At 34.7% G+C, this 22527-nt stretch overlaps 1 protein-coding gene across 3 annotated transcripts in view; it reads right to left on the bottom strand.

Annotated features, from left to right (window-relative positions):
• The window catches only part of CNTN1 (contactin 1), a gene marked incomplete at both ends in the record, with an annotated part of 185035 nt that extends 165240 nt beyond the window's left edge, over positions 1 to 19795 (bottom strand). For 2 of the 3 annotated variants that reach the window (XM_084255480.1, XM_084255482.1), the window contains 5 exons: positions 3798 to 3893; positions 6236 to 6408; positions 10953 to 11085; positions 18342 to 18374; positions 19732 to 19795. In XM_084255480.1, the coding sequence (XP_084111606.1) occupies positions 3798 to 3893; positions 6236 to 6408; positions 10953 to 11085; positions 18342 to 18374; positions 19732 to 19795 (499 nt within the window). The remainder of the gene's footprint in view (positions 1 to 3797; positions 3894 to 6235; positions 6409 to 10952; positions 11086 to 18341; positions 18375 to 19731) is intronic. The other variant, XM_084255481.1, reaches the window with a different exon arrangement.
• Positions 19796 to 22527: the final 2732 nt, after the last annotated feature.

Raw genomic sequence — 22527 nt, forward strand, 5'->3', positions numbered from 1 at the left:
TGACATGCTTTAGGAAACTCAATGTAACTGGTTAATACTGTAACAAGGGGGTAAGAAAGAAAGCCAACTCTGAAAAATTAAAAGAACTGCACACTGTATAAATCCAACATGATTGGGAATAATAATCCATGATATTCCATTTAGATTAGCTATGTAATTTTCTCCAACAATATGCACGACCAGGAAAGTGAGTAAAAATTATTTTCTTTTTTAATCTTTACTTTTTAATTATAGAAGACAGTATATTTTAATTGTCAAAAATAGAAAATACAGATCAAGTTGAAAGGAGAAATAAAATTAAAACACCATCATCCTCCAATTCAGTTATCATCATTAGCATATATCTTTTTAGATATGCATGTGTTTGAATGACTTTATTATTTTAATTGTTATCCTTATGCTAAGTAGGAGCAGGTAAAATCTGCAGAAGAATCAAGGTGGGAAGGAATGTAATGGGCTTCTTAAATTGTTGAAATTTGATTCTTCGAATTGCACAAGAAATAATCTTTGATCTGAAATGATATTTATAGCACATTTTAAAAAGGCTGTTAGCTTATTTGAACTAGAAAAAAAAATCCTATTGCCACTTCAAAAGAAAACCAGTATTTTTGCAAAAAAATATGATCATAGTTAAATTCTAAAAAATAAATAAGTCAGGGAAGTATAGATTTTCTCAGAGAAAAAATGCAATTTATTTAACTATAGGATGCTTTCAAAATACCATATACAACAAAATGCATTCAGAATAGCCTGGATTCTCCTTAGTTACATGAATATGGAAACCTGCATTTTAATTCTAGACCAAATATGATTTTAACCAGGTTATTTTAATCATTCTATTACTCATATTCTCTAAAATTAAGACATTTCCCTGCACCCACTCATCAGGGATATGTGAAAAGGAACAAGATATTTAATATCTAAAACTTTAAGAGAGAAAAACTAGGTCAAAGAAGTCATTGTGATGATGTTTGTATGAACATGAGTCTTGAACTATAGGGCAATTGTTCTGGCGGATTTAATGTTCAGTGTTGATTCTTCCATATACTAATTTAACACATAAAGAGTACTTTCTATGTGCCACTGTTTAGATAGATTGTTTACGATATATATGGTCTTCCCCATGTGGTACCCGTAACATAAATCTAAATTTAACAGATTCTAGCCTACTGGTAAGTCATTCACTTAGACAAAATAATTGCAATATGTTAGAAGCTATCATCTCCCACTGAAACAAAGGTGAGAATTGCTATTGCTATTCTTTAAACAAGGATATGAAAATTCAGCTAGGTTAGTTGAGTTGCCCAAGCTCCTACAGCAGAAATGACTTCCTAACTTCCTTCTCCACCTCACTACTTCCAAAACTACACCATAATTGGTTTACCAGTTGCCCTGATTCCCCAACCCAGTCTCACAGGAACCCAATCTGTCTTCCCTGCCCTGTGCATATGGCACCAAATGTGAAAAAGCCAACACTTTCTTCATAGCCTTGTTGAGTGTCTTAAATAATAAATTACTATGAATTACTATTTTAAGAAAAATAAATGCCAGCACCTGTTTCAGAAACATTTTTATTGATAAATGTCTGATATTTCTTTCCTTTGCCTCAAGAGAGTCTGGAGCATGTGGCAGGGGAATTTTGTTTTGGTGAACTGCAATGCATTTGGTGAGTTTCATTGTATTACTTTGAAATATATCACCTATCTAACATTGCTAAATAATGTATATTTCTCTTGAAATACTTTATTATTCCCCGGATGAATAGATTTGTGTGCTTTCTTTTTTAACTAATCCCAAAAGAACATAATTTCCCTACACTAACAAAATCACGATAGCTTCTGGTTAGCGCTTTGATACCAACAGTAAGCTATTAACGAATGCTATTTAGAAAGAAATGTACACCAAGTTATACCATGGAATCATGTATTTCCTGCCATGCCCTTCCATTTGAGTCTATTTTTGTGATGATCTCTCTACTGAGATTCATTCAAGGTCATATACAACATACTAGCAGTTTTCTTAAAAGTATTCCCACTTGCTAATTTTAAAATTCATGCACAAGTTTATTATTAGGTATTCTGTATTTTTGTCAGTAGGATACCCATTTTGAATGACAGACTTTTTCTTTATTCTCTCTCACAATGTACATATGTATGATTCATATTTTGTGAAATGTGGTAACTCAATTTCTGTTTGTTGTACTGATAGAAAATGAACTGAAAATAAAACATTTTTTTTGAGAATCAAGTTGTTTAGGAAATTTTTATCCTTCCTAGTTTTAATCTAGCAATATCTAGCATGCTGTATCTTTTAGATATCAATGGTAGGTAAATTTTCCTATTTGCTCACTGAGGTATTTCTTTGGCAAAAACCATTTCTGGTACAGAGCAAGTGCTCCTAAGTTTTTCTCAGTGAATATATGATGGAATAAGGATTATTCAGTGTTCAATGTGGTCAAATACAGCCATTCACTATCTATGACCATTTACTGTGGGAAATGCTATGAAGATAAGGAGATTTTGCAGATTGTTTTGGCAGTTCTCATGGAAATTACTATTCTCATTGAAAGGCTGTAACGAAATTTTGAATTCATATGTTCATCTTATATTTATCAATTAATAGTATTTCTCCTATCATTAGAGAGAAAATTATAAACATTTGTTATATAGAGAACCAGAATTCATATATATAATAAATAGAATATATAGCTGCGTGTGGTTGTGTATATATATATACATACATATATATGTATATATGTGTATATATAAATATATATATATAATACATACTAGGTTAATGTGTTCTCCAAAATGACCTACAATAAGCACAAAGAATCACTCCCCATGGAAGGTCACTTTATGACTTTTTTTTTTTTCATAGAAGAACTGGGGTGTAGGCCAGAGGTGCAGGGGGTGAGAAGGTTCAGCAGAGATAGAGTGGGGAGCAGACAGGCAGATCCACTGAAATCCACTGCTGAGGGGAGCAGTGGGCGAGATAGGAGAGGTCTACTGTGCCCTATGTGGGTCAGTTCCATGGCCGGGGATTGAACTCAGGCCACAGAGGTAAGACCGGTGAGACTTAACCCCTAGGCCACCAGGGAGGCTCATGACATATTATTAAACTATAAGAATATAAAACATTTTCAGTGGGAAAAGTGGTATTTATGTACTACTTTGAAAAGACATTTGATAAATAAAACAAGTGAAAATTAATGAAGGTGTATGAAGTGTTTATCTTTTAATTAGCATGTTGATGACTTTTATTTTAGTCATATCAAATTACAGAAAACATGTATGCAGAAACTGAATTTCATAACAGATGACACTTAATTTAATTCTGTTTCTAAATTGGGTCATTCTTCTTACAGATTGGTGATCCCAAAGACATTAATAAGTTATTATGTCTTCATCCCTTTCTAATGTTTAATTACAACTCACAGTATACTGTAGATGTTAAATTGTTAATAATATGATTGATTATCTATCACTCCTTGGTACTATTCTATTTCAGGACTAATTTGAAGGAAATCAATCACATTTTCTCCTGTACAACAGGAATTTTAATAAGGAAATTATCAAACATATATCTTGTTTATAAACTGAAATGATCATAGAAATTTATAATTAAGGTCAAGCGACAAAAAAGCCAAAAGATGTCTTTAAACACTAGTAAGTGATGCATTATAAGGCTGAGCAAAGAATTAGTCTCATTAAACTATAAGCATACTGTTATCATTAAGAAAAGGAAAACTGGCCATTTCATTTCACAGATGCTGCAGTCATAGAGGGTAAATTTACCTGGAAAATGGTATGGAGGGTCACAGAGAAGGACCATTCCTTTCCCTTCTTTCACTTTGACCTCAGGACGTTCCTCGGGCGGGAATGGATCAAGATCTAATTATGAAAGCGAGAAGGAAAACGTTCATTCTCTGGTCAACAGAAAGACACTAAAGCTTACCTTTCAGTCACTGGCTCACTCTTGGATACAGAACTTCTCAGTCAGTTTGGTGAAGCCTAATAAGCAAGTTTAGTTCCTACTTCACATACTGGAGCTTGCAACGCATTCTAGGGAGTTCTGGGGTGAACTCAAGCCCGTGGATACTGGTAGCAGGACAGATATTGGTTATCGGTCTGCACAGCTATTTGCAGATTACAAATAGCCTCAACTCCTGTTTCAGATTTAGGAAATCTCAGAAAGGATACCTGGAAACCCTAATGGGCTCAGACAAAATCAATGATCTACCAAAGCTAAGTGAAGAGGAATGACTTAGAGCAACAGACTCATTTGGAAGGTTTATTTCCTTTCCTGAGGGAGCATCCAATGTTGACAAGGAAAAAGGAGCAAAGGCAGAATGCTAACTGACGTCACCAGTGCCTTGGCCCTTATCACATTCTGGCTCTTCCTCAATTCTAAGTTCCCTTTTTCTCTTCTTTATTTTTGGAAATTACATTTTTTGAGTTCCTTTATACATTCCTATTTATTATTTTTAATATTTTAATATTTATTTATTTATTTATGCATAGAAGAACTAGAGTGCAGGCCAGAGGTATAGGGGTTTGTGTAAGAGAATTCAGCAGAGACAAAGTAGGGACCAGAACAAGGGGATCTGCTGAAATCCACTGCTGAGGGGAATAGCGTGGAAGCCAGGAGAGGTATGGTGGGTCATGTGGGTCAGTTCCCTGGATGATGATTGAACTCAGGCTGTAGTAGTGATAATGCTGAGACTTAACCCCTGGACCAACAGGAAGGCCCCCCACCATACACTTCTGTTTAATTCTTCATTTGTTTTACAAATGCTTATTCTGTTTCAGTCCAGCCTCAGTTCTTTTCCCCATCTGTAATCAGTACTCAAATCTTAACATCTAATTTTTATTTTTCTCTGTATGTTGAATATCTCTGAAAAGTCATCATTCTAATTGCTAACTTTCTACAGAGAACTCTTCAAACTGACTTCTCCAGCCCTCGTGCTTTACTTGAATGCCAGACCTCTCCTCAAATACTAAACTGACATTTTCACTTGGATGATATAATGTCACCATAAATCTGCATGTACAATGGCCACTTAAATACTTCCTCCCACCCTAACAATTAGTTACTGACTTCCAATCCATTTTTAGAGACAGCAGAATATGTCTGCCTTTGACTAGATTTTTTTCTTAAAAATACTTAAGGTTTCTTTCCTTTAGTGCATGCATTCTGTCAATTTTATCTTCAAGGTCTATTTTTATATTTTACATTTCAACTGTTACCACAACAAATTAATCTGACTACTCTCCCTGACACCATTCATTCTTGCTCGGTCACCACAGCATGCATCCTCCTAAAACATCATTTTCATCTTATTTTTCATTTGCAAAGAGTTAAATGCTGATTTATAAAATCCCATATTGGAGATCATCTAACCCAATCCCTCATCCAATGTGCAATCCACTTTCACAAGAACCACAAACTTTCAGTTTTGCAGTGTTTCTCAATATTTTTTCATTATTGCCCCCATAAGGAGACAATTTTAATTTAATATAAACCCTAGAAAACTTAAGTAATGAACCTTTCATTTAATTTATTCCTAATAACAGAAATTGAATAATAAGAACTACAAATTTGTTGGGTAGGGTTGAGTTTTGGAACATCACAAACTATTCTGTTGTAATCTAAGCTATTTTCTTCCCCCAAGAATCAAGATTCACCCCCAAGAGGATGATAATTACCCCCACTGAGAATGTATGATATACTACTTTCATTGATGCTAGTTTTTAGAAAAATATTCAAGATGTTTCAGAAGCTTTTTCTGATGTTGTGCTCTTTAGAGTTTATTTTCTTCCTACAAAACTAAAGCCCACTGATCTTACAAGATCCACCTCATCTATGATCCTTTTTTCTCACTTTTTTCTTTTTGTTTTTGTGTAGAAGAACTGGGGTTCAGTCCAGCAGTACAGGGGGTGAGACGAATCACCAGAGACAGAGTAGGGAGCAGAACAGGCGGATTAACTGAAATCCACTGCTGAGGGGAGCAGCAGGCAAGACAGGAGAGGTCTGCTGCACCATGTGGGTCAGCTCCCTGGTCTGGGACTGAACTCAGGCCTTAAAAGTGACAGTGCTGACACTTAACCCCTATGCCACCAGGGAGGCTCTCACTTTCTTTTTGTCTTTCTCTTCTTGCTGCAATTTTATGGTAACATCTAATATTTGTTTCCCCATAAAAACAACTGCTCTTTTTCAAGTTTCAACTACTTACATCCAAAACTCAGGGTAGCTTCAATGCTTCTCACCATCCCGTAGCTATTTGATGCTAAACAGTAATATATTCCAGCATCCTTTTGTTTGTCAGGGTTGTTGATGACAAGATTTCCTCCCACCATACTGTAGCGATCACTTGTTAGATCAACATCCCCATTATTCATTCTCCATCTGTGAAAAAAAACAGACGAATGTCCTATCAGGAAATCTGCAAACGGTGCACTGGACTACCATGGTTCTAAAATAATAAGGGCACAGCTCCCCATGAGGTCAGATGATTAAGTAGATGACTCAGAGTAGTTATTCCTTCACATCCTATAATTTCACATCTCTCAGCCCACAATTGATAATTTAATTCAAGGACATAAAGGCAAAGGTTCAAGTACATAAAATATCTCCTCCACTTTGCATGAGGCATCCCAAAGGACAAATAGTTCATTGGCTTTAGTTCCATAAATTGGTTTCTTAGCAGCTATTCATGGATTGTAAACAATAACCATCTAGGTACTAGTTACATTTATGCAAATACAGATATGCTGCATCAAATATAAAATGCAAACTTCAGTAGACATGAAACATAAAATATCAATTTCTGGCTCAAAATATCAAAATAACCTTTCAATAAAATAAACAAATTAAAATTAGGGCTTTGCTCAGCAAATGGCACATTCTAACCACTAGGAACCAGTCATGAACTTGAAAATGATAAAAATCAATTGGAACTTTCATTTCTAAGCCACACATACACTATTGCAGCTAGTGTTATGGGACCTGGGGAACAATAAGTTGACTAGAAACAGGAATCTAATATTCTTAGTGATATGACAATAAAAATGCATGGAGAAAATTGTTTTTATTTAAGCTGCAAACCTGTATAATTCTATAATCATTTTATATCAGGGTTTATCCATAGGGGTCCATATCTTCAACAACGTCTTAAAACAAGAACCATCATCAAATAGCAGACTCCAATTTCATCACTCACTGCCTGATATGTTTCTGATTGGGATAAGAATCTTACCCAAAAGACCTAATTAGTTAATATTGCCATGAGTAAGAAAAGAGCACAGAACATGCCATAAGTATAAAACTACTGGTGAGTGATAAATTGTATGATTATCAATGTTAGTCTGGCTTAGCCTGGATATTAAGTACATTTTTTAAAACTTCAAGATTCTTCTTTTACATTTTTTAAATATATATATATATATAAAACATCATTGTTCATTTTTGTGCAATTTTTTTTACTGCTAAATACAAACAATCTTCATAAAATAATTAAACATCTACTCAGCCCTTCTCTCCCTGGGGACTTCAGTAGTGTGTAGCCTGTGAGAAGGAATTGGGGATGTATTTAACAAGAAAAGATATTCTATTTTTTTTTTAAATTTGGCAAGAACTCTTAAAAATAGGAGACCCATTTATCGCTTATATAGTCAAACTTGTAGAAGCAAAGAATTAGGTTGTTGGCTGCCCGAAACTGGTAGGAGGGGAACTAGAGCTCTTAATCAGTGTGTATAAAATTTTAGTCATGCAAATTATGCTTTTTACTCACTGCAGGGTGGAGGTGGTGGTGGCAGTGGTGGTACCTCTTTTGTTGTCTCTATTCTAGCCAGGAGCTGATTTGTTGAGGTCCCATGTGTAAATTTCAGGGACAGAGTATACCAGAATAAGCATCACTAAAATGGCTTTTCAGATGCTATCCACCTATCTATATAGGTACACACTGGAAGTCATCCAACCTGTATTTCACTCCTTCATCAGACACACTAGCTTTGGAGCAAGTCGACTGACTTACAAAGGACCAAGCTTCCTTTTCTATAAACTTATGAGCATGGATAAGGTCTCCTCCACAGCCCTATTACTTCCACTAGTCCATAGCCATGACTGTGTGCATAGACTACCATGAAGTAAAGGGTCAAGGTTGAAATAATTGATCAAATATTTTTAGAATAAATATGTATTTTACATTTCATAAAATATCTTATGACCCAAGGACAAAATTGAAACAATAAAAATAATTTCAAATGAATGGACATTTGTATGGCAATTCATATTTTGTTTTAAGAATAATTTTGCAGCTGTTGCCAGAGGCAAAAGAATATGACCTCAGGAGAATAAAATGGGGTAAAGGGGCATTCTGTTTGATAATTTTTTACAATAGAAAGTTATTTTTCTAGACACAAAGAAATGGAGAGACATCCCCTGCTCATGGATTGGAAGAATAAACATTATTAAAATGGCCATCCTTCCAAAAGCAATATACAGATTCAATGCTATTCCAATCAAAATTTCAATGTCATTCTTCAAAGAAATAGAACAATTATTGATGAAATTCATATGGAATCACAAAAAACCCCGAATAGCCAAAGCTCTCCTGAAAAAAAAAGAAGGGAATGGAGGCATCAGACTCCCAGACTTCAAACTATACTACAAAGCCATAATCATCAAAACTGCATGGTATTGGAACAAGAACAGACATACAGACCAATGGAATCGAATAGAAAATCCAGAAATAAACCCACAGATTTATGGTCAACTAATCTTTGACAAAGGAGCAAAGACTATGCATTGGAGCAAAGAAAGTTTGTTCAATAAATGGTGCTGGGAAAACTGGGTCGCTACATGCAAAAGAATGAAGCTTGACCACCACCTCACACCATACACAAAAATCAACTCAAAATGGATTAAAGAACTAGACATAAGACCTGAAACCATAAAATATATAGAAGGAAATATAGGCGAAACACTACGTGATTTGCACATCAAAGACATCTTTACAGACACATCACCCAAAGCAGTGATAGTGAAGGCAAAGATAAACAGCTGGGACTATATCAAATTAAAGAGCTTTTGCACAGCAAAAGAGACAATAACAAAAACAAAGAGAAACCCCACCAACTGGGAGAACATTTTTGCACCCAACACTAATGATAAAGGACTGATCACAAAAATCTGCAAAGAGCTGATGAGACTCAACAACAACAAAGAAAATAATCCAGTCAAAAAATGGGCAGAAGAGCTTAAAAGAAACTTCTCTGAAGAGGAAATGCAAATGGCCAACAGGCATATGAAAAAATGTTCAACATCACTTGTCATCAGGGAAATGCAAATCAAAACTACCATGAGATACCATCTTACACCAGTGAGAATGGCACATATTAAAAAAACTAGCAACAACAAATGTTGGCGAGGGTGTGGAGAAAAAGGAACTCTTCTGCACTGTTGGTGGGAGTGCAAACTGGTCCAACCACTGTGGAAAGCTGTGTGGAGATTTCTGGACCTACTAAACATAGAGCTTCCATATGACCCAGCAATTCCACTCCTAGGTATTTACCCAAAGGACACAGAAACATCAATTCCAAAGAACACCTGCACCCCTATGTTTATAGCAGCACTGTTTACAATAGCTAAGCTTTGGAAACAACCCAAATGCCCAAAAATAGATGACTGGATCAAGAAGATGTGGTACATATATACCATGGAATATTACTCAGCATTCAAAAAAGATAAACACATGCAATTTGCTGCAACATGGATGGCGCTGGAAGGGATCATGCTCAGCCAAATAAGCCAAAAAGAAAAAGAAAAATACCGGATGGTCTCACTCATAGCAGGAATCTAGAAAACTTAAATAAGGGACCAGGAAAATGAATAACTATAAGAAAGTGAAAATCAAAATCAACAAAAAACTATGAACCAGAGACACTTTTAGGGGGGCGGGGGCGGGAGGGGAGGGATTGGGGTCAGAATGGGGGGCTGCAATTGTATGGGGAATATAACAATAAAATTTATAAAAAAAAAATAAAAAAAATAAAATACAGAGAAAAAAAAAAAAAAAGAAAGTTATTTTTCTACCCAGGGGAAAAAATCTACTATCAAAACCAACATTGTTAAATGACAACCTTCAATTAAGTCAGGTGTCAGGTGACATTAAAACACTAAAGTCCCAATTTTCCCATCAATCATTTGCTTTGTCTTCATGGTGCCATTTCACAGGTGAAATTCAAATCGATTGGCATTTGGTTAATTTTTCTTTTACACTTTTCATCACATTAGAAACTGCAGCTATCTTTTCCTAACTATCTGGAACAGAAAAATTCATTGTAACTTTATATAAAGTTATTTTTTATAACATATATATAAGCATCCTAGAAAATCAGGAAAACAAGTTTATAAAGATTGTTCACTAGGTAGATACAGTTAAGAAATTTTCTGTGTTATCTGGAATATAGATTTAAAACTAATGAAAAGTGGTGTTTTCTACAATTTTTCATGGAAGTTCTTTAAATGTAGCTAATATAGAAATTAGCTAATATAGCTAATATAGAAATATAGCTAATATAGAAATACGTTGTAGATTATTTGTAGGTGTGAGTTATTCAAGCTTTGCATACAAGAACACTTAATACAGAAATGAGTATATTAAACTGGGTATAATTTTCATATAATCTTTTGCACACTTAATAGCATACTGGCATTATCTGTGCTATCAGTAGTGGCTGAATTTTGGGATATATTTAAGAAAACCTATTATTTATGTGGCTATTAGGCAATTTTTTAAATTAACTTGTATACCAGTATTTTTGTTAATGTCCCTGGACTTTGCTGAAAGCCTTATATCATAGCTCTCACCATCAGTGAGGGGTCATAGCTATTTATCTATAATCTTTAGCTCTGGACTCCAATGTGGAAGGAGCAGTGAGATACATTACCTATAAACTGGGAAAGGACTTGCCCGTGCCCTGCAGTTTAAGGAAACTTTCCCTTCCGGTGACTCCTCTGGATAAATGGTATTGATTGGTTGTTCTTCAAAAATTGGTCCAAATCCTTTATCTTCCTCAGAAACTACAAAAACAAAATAAAATTATTTATTAGTCAAAGAAATTTGATTTTTAAAAAATATTTTAAATGTTTTCCTGAAAGAAATATAAGAAATACAAAATCTCCATTTTCATTCAAAATGAGACATTTGCCTCAGAATTTTAAAGAAAACATTCAACTTCTTTATTCAAAGTGTTTTCTGCCTGTTGAATCCTTTCTCCAAAAACACTCTGTGTTACTTAACTACTTATAGCATCTCAAATAAGCTCTACTTTGTGTACAAATCCTCTTTTCAGAATTACGACCTCACTTTTCTCTCTCCTATCAAAAATTTTAAGATCCTTTATGACTTAGCCAAAGAGCTAATTTTGTCAAAAAGTCACCTCTCAGCACCTCTAGCTTCAGTTGATCTTTGTATTTTTATAATTCCCTATAGAATTTAGGGTACTTCCCATACTTTCTGATTCTTGATAAAATTTTGTGTTCCACTAAATTACAAATACTTGAGAACAGGTGGCTAGGTCCATAATCTGTGTCCACTATTCTAATAGCTAGCTGTACAGCAATGTGGACACAATAAATGTTTAATGATTTAGGAACAAGAGAATAAATGAATTTTAGGACAACTGAGGAAATCAGTAGTTATGGAAAAATAACCGAGGTATGTAAAATTTGGAATAGTAAATTCCAACTAAAAATAAGGTATTTTCCTTTGAAATATTTCAGGTGAGTTTAGATAAATAATGCTTCATTCTGGCAGGAACTCATAAGAATTTTATTAATCATCTATATGTACTGACACAATGACAACAGAGTTGCAAGAGTTAGTGAAACTACCCTAGGTTTTTAGAAATGTGATTAGTCTAAGAGGTGATACATATATAAGATATATAATTTTTAAAGGATTGACAAATTCAGGAGAATTTGGCAAAAGCAATATTTATGATGATTTCATTTATGGATCAGGTGCATTTACTCTGTACTTTTCATTGTCTCAATATAATTCCCACTATAATCTAAAGAGATAGGGCCTCCCCCAGTGGCGCAGCAGTTGAGCACTGGGCTGCGAAGCTGCCCGAAGCCTCTGCAGTGCTGGTTCAATCCCAGGCCACTGGCGAGGGTCCCACATGGCCCACAGACCTCGCCTGCCGTGCCTGCTGCTCCCCTCAGCTATGTATTTCGTCAGTCTGCCTGTTCTGTTCCCTGCTCTGGCTCTGGTGAATTCTCTCACCCTCCTGCACTTCTGACTGTACCCAGTGCTTGTATAAATAAATAAATCTTAAAAAAAATAATCTAAAGAGATAGACTTTGTTATTACTCCTATTTTAGAAAAGGTTTGGAATGGTCATATAATTTTTATCAAAGCACTGAAATAATGAGAGATGATATAACAAATCTATTTATTAAGGGAACATGGAATCTTTAGCCTGAGTTTGATCCCTGGCCAGGAAGCTGACCCACATCGAGCAACACCTGTCTCATCCGCTGTACCCCTCAGCAGTAGATTTCAGTCAATCCACCTGGTCTGCTCTTTTTACGGTGAATCCTCTCACCCCTTGCACCTCTGGTCTACACTCCAGTTCTTCTACACCAAAAAAAAATTAAATAAATAAATAAGGGAATATGGAACCTGGAGATCCTGTTGTTTCCTTCCAGTTCACTTAAAAAGACAACTCAATAAAGTACAATTTTATCAATCTATTTATATTCTTTCTGAAGGCATGATTTCTATCCCTATTCTATCCCCTGATGAATAATGGTATTAGTCTGAGATTTTAAAATTTTTCAGAAATTTTAAATAGATTAGAGGACTAAAAATAAATATTATCCAGGGAGTTAAGTTCATAACTATCCTGTAAGTATTGCCTGTATGTGACAATACTGATGACCACGTTATTATTATTGCCAAAGGACAAGATCATCAGATTTAAAGAAAGAGATGGATGTTTGATGTAATTATGTATATAACAGAAACTAATTCACTGATCTGCACTGGTTTGGATACTAATTTTCCATTTGGTACAGCATAGTAACATAAGAATTTTGGATGATGGGTTCCTTGGTCATGGGTGTGGTGTGGTAACATTATTCGGAACAGTGTGAACCCATACTTCTAAATCACATACAGTGTTGTAAACAAATGCTTCCTCAATAACAAATAACACAATTTTTTAAAAAGAATATAATATTCCATTTACCGATTCCCCCAAGAAAATAAATTTTCAAATGATCTCCTGGGAGGCTACTGATGACCTATAGGTGTTATTTGTCCTTAGTCAATAACCTAATTCTGGGGCCTCCCTTGTGGTGCAGGCAGTTAAGTCTCAGCGCTATCAAGCTCTCACCAGCCACTGCACCATGAGTTCCATCCCCAGCCAGGGAGCTGACCCACATGGCGAAGCAGACCTCTCCTGTCTCGCCCACTGCTCCCCTCAGCAGTATATTTCAGTACATCCACCTGTTCTCCTCCCCATTCTGCCTTGTGAATCCTCTCACTCCCCACACTTTTGACCTACACCCCAGTTCTTGTATGCATAAATAAATAAAAATAATCTTTTAAAAAATAACCTGATTCTAACCATGAATGTCAAAAAAAGTTTTCAGAAACAACAAAAAGTGTGATAATTAAAAGAAAAAAAAGATAAACTTTATTAAAATTAAAAATTCCTGTTCTGTTAGTCAGTCTTCATATCATCAGGTATGCAGGGTTAAAAGTTTCTCTTTAGGTATTTTCCAACTTCCATCTCACAAGCAGCAAAATGGAGAGGATTTCAACCAATTAAATTTAGTCTTCATTTAACCCTTTGCACTCCACTGTCCCCTCTCAGGGGACATCGGAATTCTAGCATATCACTCGGATGTCCCCTCTCAGGGAAGATTGCAATTTATTAGTGATTACGGGGAATTGAGGTTATTTCAACGCAACTTTTTGAGACATGCATGTTTCCCTAAAGTTTTATCTTGAAATGGCACAAGAAATTAAATCAAAATATCGTAAAATGGTTTGGAGTGCAAAGGGTTAATATTGTGGAATATAGCAGTAACTGCATACTATTCACAGAATGTGAAGTTACCTCAACAGGTGAAGATTGCATTCGCTAGATTATTGTATTTTCAATGCAAAAATCAATAAACTTGACCTATTTTGCATTTGGCTCCACTGTACCACCTGACAATGCCATTATAGTTTATAAATAACCCTGACTTATCATTTATAACTTCATTAGCTTCCTTGATAGAACTACTTTTACCACTTCAAAGTCAGCAATTTTCATTCCAAATTGACTTATTTAAAATAGTCTTTAAATACAGTATTTAAATACAATATTATTTATAGTGTCTTCTAATACAGGAAAGACAGACATGACATACATCAATGTGGAGATGCAGGTTAAGGAGTAAATTTGCACATTTAGTGTATAATGTTAAATATTTCTTTTGATACTGTAGCTGTTGATTTTAAGGTATATGCTCTTGAAATAAAATCAATCAGTTTTTAGAAAATTGAGGACATGTTTTAAGTTGTTTCTTTACCTTGATTACATGTATTAAAATTTCTTTACCTTGATTACATGTATTTTCCTAATAAAAATAAGCAATATTAAATTCATTGAAAATAATGGAAAGTCATATTGTACTAGTGATGAGACTATTATCTACTCAAAAGGTATATGTAATGATTAAACCCTTTTGGTGAACTGATTGAAATTTTCAGTTCAAATTAAATAATATTAGTGTCTCATGCTTTTTTTCTTCCCAATATCAAGAACTCTTCATAAATTTGTGATACTATATATTTCCTCATATTCTACTTCCACTGCTTTTTATGGAAACAGACAATAAAATTTTTATTTGGGGTTTAAATATAGGAAGCTAATTTCCAACAAAATATTGAATTTCTTTTTCATGTTGAGAGAACATTACATTTACGATCATTCTCTTTGCTCACTTCCTTAATAAAAATGTGGACTAGGACACTCTTCATATCACATTAATGTTTGTGACATTATTTTAGTAATACATGTTTCTTATTTTTCTAAAGTTTTGAAGCCTGAATTAAATGGTGTATTCCATTAAGTGGTCTACTGACGACATTTTATTTTGAGAACACATTTAGCCCTTGAAAGACAAACTAATCAAAACAAGCTTTCAGACTGCATCAATATGTTCAACGTGAACTTGAATGTGAACTTCCTAGCCCCTTGAAGCACACCTTAACTTATCACTCCGTTAGCTTGACTAAGGTACTCAGATCAAGGGAAATGCATTTTCAGGTACAACACAACAAAGGATCCATTACTGCATCACACGCTCAGCCAACAAAAACTTTAGCCATATTTTGCTTGTTTCTACAGACATAGAAATAACTAGATGACAAATTATGATGCTTTGAAAGTATTATGGTGTTTGAAAGCCAAAGAAACAAGAAGCAGACAGGTGTTAAGTTAAAAAAAAATTAAGATAATTTAAAATACATGTCTTTCTTCTTACCAGAAAAAGTATCCTAAAAAGGAATACAAAATTTTAGCTGACATCTTAAGCTAATTGATAACATTTCATATTACTCTTTCTTTTGATTTGTTTTTATCACAAATTCATTTATTTTCCACCAGCTAGTAAAAGTAAGCTCATCTCTTAATGTGATCAAAAAAAAAAAAAAAAACAAGAAAAGCAAGGAAAAAATCATACATAGGGCTTCCCTGATGGCTCAGGGTTAAAGTCTCAGTGCTATCACCAGTCATTGTGCCCTGAGTTCGACTCCTGGGCAGGGAGCTGACCCACATGGTCCAGCAGACCTCTGCTGTCTCACCTGCTGCTCCTCTCCTGTTCTGCTCCCCCAAATAAGACCAGTCCACATAAATGCCTGTATTATTTTCCTTTGTGACTATTATCAGAGTGACCAGATGAGCTGAAGAGTATCTGGGTGCTTTATTACTCTTGTCTTCTTAGAGTCATAATGCTTTACTCTCAAGGTAGCACTGTGGGTTGAATTGTCTCCAGAAAAATAACAAGGTGAAGTCTTTTTTTTTTTTTTAAGTCACCAGAGCCAGAGCGGGGAACAGAACAGGCAGAGTGACGAAGTACACTGCTGAGGGGAGCAGCAGGTGCGGCAGGAGAGGTCTGCGCGCCATTTGGGACCCTCACCAGCAGCCAGCTATCGAACTGGCACTGCAGAGGCTGCGGGCAGCTTCACAGCCCAGCACTCAACTACTGCGCCACCAGGGGAGGCCCACAAGGTGAAGTCTTAATCCCTGTTTTATTAGACCCCATTTCCATAGCATCTTTACAGAGGCAACCAAGTTAAAACGAGGCCATTAGCTGGGTCCTAATCAAAAATGACTATAACCTTAATGAACAGGTAATTTGGACACAGAGACTAACAGAAGGAGTATGTCATGTGCAGATGGGACAGACATTTATTTAAATATTTTTTTTTAGATTTATTTATTCATGCATACAAGAACCGGGGTACAGGCCAGATGTGTGGAGGGTGAGAGGATTCCCCAGAGACAGAATAGGGAGAAGAACAGGTGGATCTACTGAAATCTACTACTGAGGGGAGCAGAGCATGAGGCGGGAAAGGTCTGCCATGCCCTATGTGGGTCTGCTCCCTGGCTGGGGATGGAACTCTGCCCAGAGTAGTTATAGTGCTGACACTTAACCCCAAGGCCACAAGGGAGGCCCTGGAGGTCCACATTTGTAGTGATGCTGCCACAAGTCAATAATTGCTGGGGACAATGCTAGCTGGGAGAGACAAGGAAGAAAACTTCTGAGAGATTTGAGGTAATGTGGTCCTGATAACACCTTGGTTACCGACTTCTAGCCTCAAGTACTCGACACAACTATGTTCTAAGTCACCCAGTTTGTGGGACTTCCTTACAGCAGTCCTAGAAAAATAGTGCATGTGGTATATTTATTATAATAAGTTAATCATAAACTGTTGAAGTTGTTGAGTTAGACTTTCCCAATGCATGTGACAGTGAAGTTTCTTTTAATGCAAACTACTAACATCGACGGACCAAGTATTCTTTGAAATATCTGGAAAAATACTGGTCTTTCATACAACCTATTTCCCTATCTCTGTACTTTTGTTTGTTTCAATTCCTCCACTTAGGATTTGTTCTCTCTCTAATATTTGAAACATTGCAAGGTTTTCTTACCTGCTACTCCCATCATTAAATAATCCTTAATTCCTGAAGGTAAACCTTTTAAAATACTCATTTTTTACAAATGTGTGACCTACTTATCTTATTCCCTAGGATACTATAAGATTCTTGAAGTCAAAGAACATATTGTAATGATCTTTATATAGTGTACATGTAATGATTCCTAATTCACAAGGTAGAAACAGAAATGACATTGGTGGAATTCAGGCAAAGACCTTCATTTCTCTTAATACTCTAAGAATCTGCAAGTGGAAGAAAGTGCTTCTGACCCACTCTAGCATAGATATCCTTGTTTAGATATGCAAATTATTGCACTAGTTGCTCAGTGATTCTTCCTGAATTTTCATTCTCCTGCAATAATACAGTGACTTGTAAACTGCCAATGTTCACTGAGCATCTAATATGTAGGGAACTGTGTTGAAAACCATAGTCATGTTCCAATTTAGGCACCCCCAAGCCCTGTGATTTTTATATATTGGAAGGTCCAGGCTCATGGGAATTGAATAATTTGCACACAATCTCTTAAGTAGCAAATACCAGGTTGAATATGTAAATATAGTTTTATCTTACTCTGTACTCTATTTTTTTCTAGTAACATACTGCCTTTATTTATGGCAAGAACTGTTGATGATTGAAGCAAAATCTAAACTAGCACAGTTGCTAATTATATTCCAAATACCATAAAAAATAAAATTTACATGTTTAGCCTCTTTAAACTGAATCTCAAAGATCTTAGTCCATCAATTTTATTTCTCTCTCTTCCAGCAAAAGAAGACGCTTTCAAAAATAAGTTAGGTGTTTAGAAAATTTAAGATATTGCTTTAAAATATAGTTGTATAGGATTTCTAAAAACCACACAGGAAAAAAATACAGACTACTTTGAATATTTTCCATTTGTTACACTCTTCTAATAGGATATTTGTGATGTATCTATTCCTTCATTTTGGCAATCAAGATCTTACCTTAAGATCTTAGATAAAATATCTTACAAAATTTCCATGTGATCCAAAATTAATGCTTTAAGTTTAAATTATTCATTGCTTAAGGCAAAGGTGAAATACGATTTGTTTGAGAAAGGCTATTTTTAAATATTTACCTTTTCACCCAACTTACCTCCATGGCCATATCTTCTGTGCCATGAAAACTCTGAAAATTAAAAAAATAAAAATTAATAGCAAAGCAGGCTTTCAAGCTGTGGTTTTAAATATTACTCATATAACTGAGATACTAGTTAATAATATTAGATAACTGTCCCTTTACTATTCAGGCTGAAAAATCATTACATCTTTGTATACAGATATTGTCTTTGTCTTCTACAATTTTAACATCAAATTTTGTGGTCAATAGAATTAGTACAAATTTTCAGTACTGATAAAATTACTTTGGCTTTATTTTATTCATAAAAATAAGGCAGCAACAATAACTTAATACAAAACTTTTCTATATTATATATGCAATATATATATGCTTGTAATTATATATATATGAGTATATACATTTATTGTAGGTATATCTATGTCATTTAAATCCTTAAGTACTAGTGAAGTTGTTATATTTATGAGATTCTTAAGTAATCATAATAAACATCACTCCACAAAATGAAACAGCATCTTTATTCCCTTAATACAAACTAACAAATGCAATAGAATATCCATCAGGTTCACCTTAAAGCAACCAATGGAACATGTGTAAGAGTGACATCCATCAATGTCTTCAACTCCAAAACTGGACCAAGTACTTACTGACTTGGGGCAAGTGAGGTAAAGGTATTTGAAAAATAGATTGCTAGAAAACTTGCTGTTTTCAGATAAAAATATGATTCACCTTTCCTTGTATGAAGTATTCCTGTGACTCCTCCATGCTTCTCTTTGAAAGACAGAAATACGGTATTTATTTCTCCTAAAACTAGAGTGCTGTTTTGTTATTTTAAACATCCATGAACAGCAAATGTTTGATTTGTTTTTCATAAGACTGACTTGCCAGTAATAAACACTAAATTACATGAACTAAAATATTAAGAACAAAGGTAAAAAATGATTAAAACACGGAACTTTCTAATCACTCTCATGTATATTGATGAGCTTACTTAAGTCTATTATACCTTCATCGTGAAAATACCATTTAACGGTGAAATAGTTATTGCATATCTTTTCCAATACCACATAAAGTGTGTCCAGTTGTAATTGGCCATAGTAGGAATATTTGCTGCCCGAGAATTGATAAGTGCTACATAGCAGGTCTTTTTCCCCTCCCAAAGGATCCAGATTTTAAACAATTATCAGCCCATCATTACATAAAATTGACTAACTCTTGTAAAGTTTTAATTAAAAGTAAAGAGAAAACAGTACCTTAATATGTGTTTATTTACCTTCCTAACCCAGATGTCAAAAGAAAACACTACATCTATCAGGTTCAACCTACATCTATCAGGTTTAATGATATGAACACACATATTAATTATACTGATGTCATTTACAGAGAACACACAAAGGCTAATTCTTACCTGACAGACAGGTTGTAAAAGATATTAGCATCACAAGGTAACTGACCAGCAACCACATTTTCATCTTGTGCTCAATAGAAGTTTGATTCAGTGTTTCAAAAAAGCTTTAGTTTTATGGCAGTTGGGTACTATCAAACACCTACATCCAGAAAAAAAGGAAGGAAAGAAAAGAACAGAAAATGAAAGAAAATGAAACAAAAGGAAAGGACAGAAAACAGAAGAGGGAAGGAAAGTGCAGATAAATATTTATCACTTGGGGTCAATGACAATATCCATTCTATTTTATTTTCTGTTCCTGTTTGTAAAAGACACTTTTGTTTATTTAAACACATTTGTGATTCACATTTTACTGACAACTACAGATTTGATATCAGGGCTTCAGCTGCCTCCCAGTATTCCCCAATAAAAGCATGAAGAACTCAGTTGCTGTTATGATTTTGAACTTTTTAAAACACTCACATGTAATTATACTATACTATGTTATACAACTAGCACAACTACAAACATTTTATTTTTTTAATTTTAATAAATTTTATTTTTATGTTCCCCAAACAATTGCAACCCCCTTATTTTGACCCCATTCCCCCCCTCCCCACACCCCACCCCCCATAGAATGTCTCTGGTTCATAGTTGTTTGTTGATTTTGATTTTTACTTTCTTATAGTTATTCATTTTCCTGGTCCCTTATTTAAGTTTTTCTAGATTCCTGCTATGAATGAGACCATCCGGTATTTTTCTTTTTCTTTCTGGCTTATTTCGCTGAGCATGATCCCTTCCAGCACCATCCATGTTGCTGCAAATGGCATGTGTTTATCTTTTTTGAATGCTGAGTAATATTCCATGGTGTATATGTACCACATCTTCTTGATCCAGTCATCTATTTTTGGGCATTTGGGTTGTTTCCAAAGCTTAGCTATTGTAAACAGTGCTGCTATAAACATAGGGGTGCAGGTGCTCTTTGGAATTGATGTTTCTGTGTCATTTGGGTAAATACCTAGGAGTGGAATTGTTGGATCATATAAAAGCTCTATGCTTAGTAGGTCCAGAAATCTCCACACAGCTCTTCACAGTGGTTGAACCAGTTTGCACTCCCACCAACAGTGCAGGAGAGTTCCTTTTTCTCCACATCCTCGCCAACATTAACTACAAACATTTTATTATCAATCATTTTAATTCAAGACTAAATGTAATGAGGCCTGGGATGGGCATATTAGCAACAGGAAATATTTAAAATATCTTTGTAAAAGGAAAAATAATTAACAATTAAAGACAGGCTCATATAAGAACTATATAAATACATAGGCATTATTAATACAGGGGGGATTTGTTAGTGCCTGTGGAAAATACTGGCCAAAATGTTAAAATAGAATGATTAATAATATACTTTCTCTCCTTCATTTCTTTCATTTGTTCATTCAACAAAAGTTAGTCATTGCTTCTTTAGTCAGCAAGCTTTTGTCTGGCCAAATATTTAAAAGTTAGAAAGCCCTGCTTAAGAACAAGACAAAATTACTGATATAATTTAAGCTATAACTAAGCAGCAGTCTAATAAAAACATCTTGCTTTGAAAATGTTGCAAAAACAAGATCTTCTTATTATATTAATGAGGTTTGACCCAGGGTTTGGAATAGCTTTGTATGAATGATGGGTCCTACAACTTATGCTTTATCATCCTTTTATCATCCACCTCTGTGATCAAGCACAGAGATAAAGGAATCAAAAAGAAAAACTTATTTGTTTGCCCTTACGTAGTTCACAGTGGGAGCAGAGATGTGTACACAAGCCAGTGCAGTAAGATTTGGATTTATATGTTATTAAGCATGAAAATGTGCTCACTGTTTTAATTAAAAACATAGCATGCCTCATGATGGGAATGGGCATAACTGCTCTAGACAGGGCATCACAGTGGAGATTTAAATCTCAATCTGATTGAGGACTTCAGAACCCAACTGCTTCTTACTGGAACTCATCTTGAGAGCAACATTAGAAGTACAGGCACCAGAAAGGGACCTCTTCAACTGGGACACAATAGGAGTTTCGATGAGACAAGAGATTAATTTGTGTTTTTAAGGAATACATAATAACAAGAGAATCACGAGACATAGAGTTCACAGCAAATTATAAATGAAGATAGAGCATGAAAATAGCTCTGAAAGGAAAATGCCTAATGCCATAATATTCAATAAATAGACACCATCTGAAAAAGCAAAGATAAAATGATATTGTGTACACTGTAATAACATTACATAAAAATATGGGATCTTACTCTTTATTGTGATGGATTTTAACACCATACCTACCACCCTGATTTTCCAGAATTCTAGCATTTTCATAGTGTTATAAATATGTTTATTGGGTCACTTTGTCATTCTACATTTTTTCCTTTGGTGTATAATTTATGCTACATTGAAAATTGCTTATTTCTAGGAAAAAATGAGCTGAATTCTTACAGAAAAACAGGAATGAGTCAAATTAGAAGCAGGAAACATTTAAAATATCTTTGCAAAAGGAAAAACAATCAACAAATAATTTTAAGTGTAAGAAGCAATTCAGGACCAACTGCTTTCTCTTGGACATATGTGAAAAGGTGTGAACTACATATCTGTATAGAGTGTATCAAGCTTGAAATTTTTAAAAGAAACTTTGTTTCTTTTTAAGCTTGATTTCTAAGCAGGACGAATCAGTGAGAAAAAGTAAAAGTAAGTAAAGGTGAAGATTAAAGAAAATTTCTTTCAAAGACAAGAAAATTATTTGAACAATCTGTGAAAGAATTTTTAGTTTTTCATTTTCAGTGAT

This window comes from Talpa europaea (assembly GCF_964194135.1).
Source record: "Talpa europaea genome assembly, chromosome: 15".
NCBI lineage: Eukaryota > Metazoa > Chordata > Mammalia > Eulipotyphla > Talpidae > Talpa > Talpa europaea.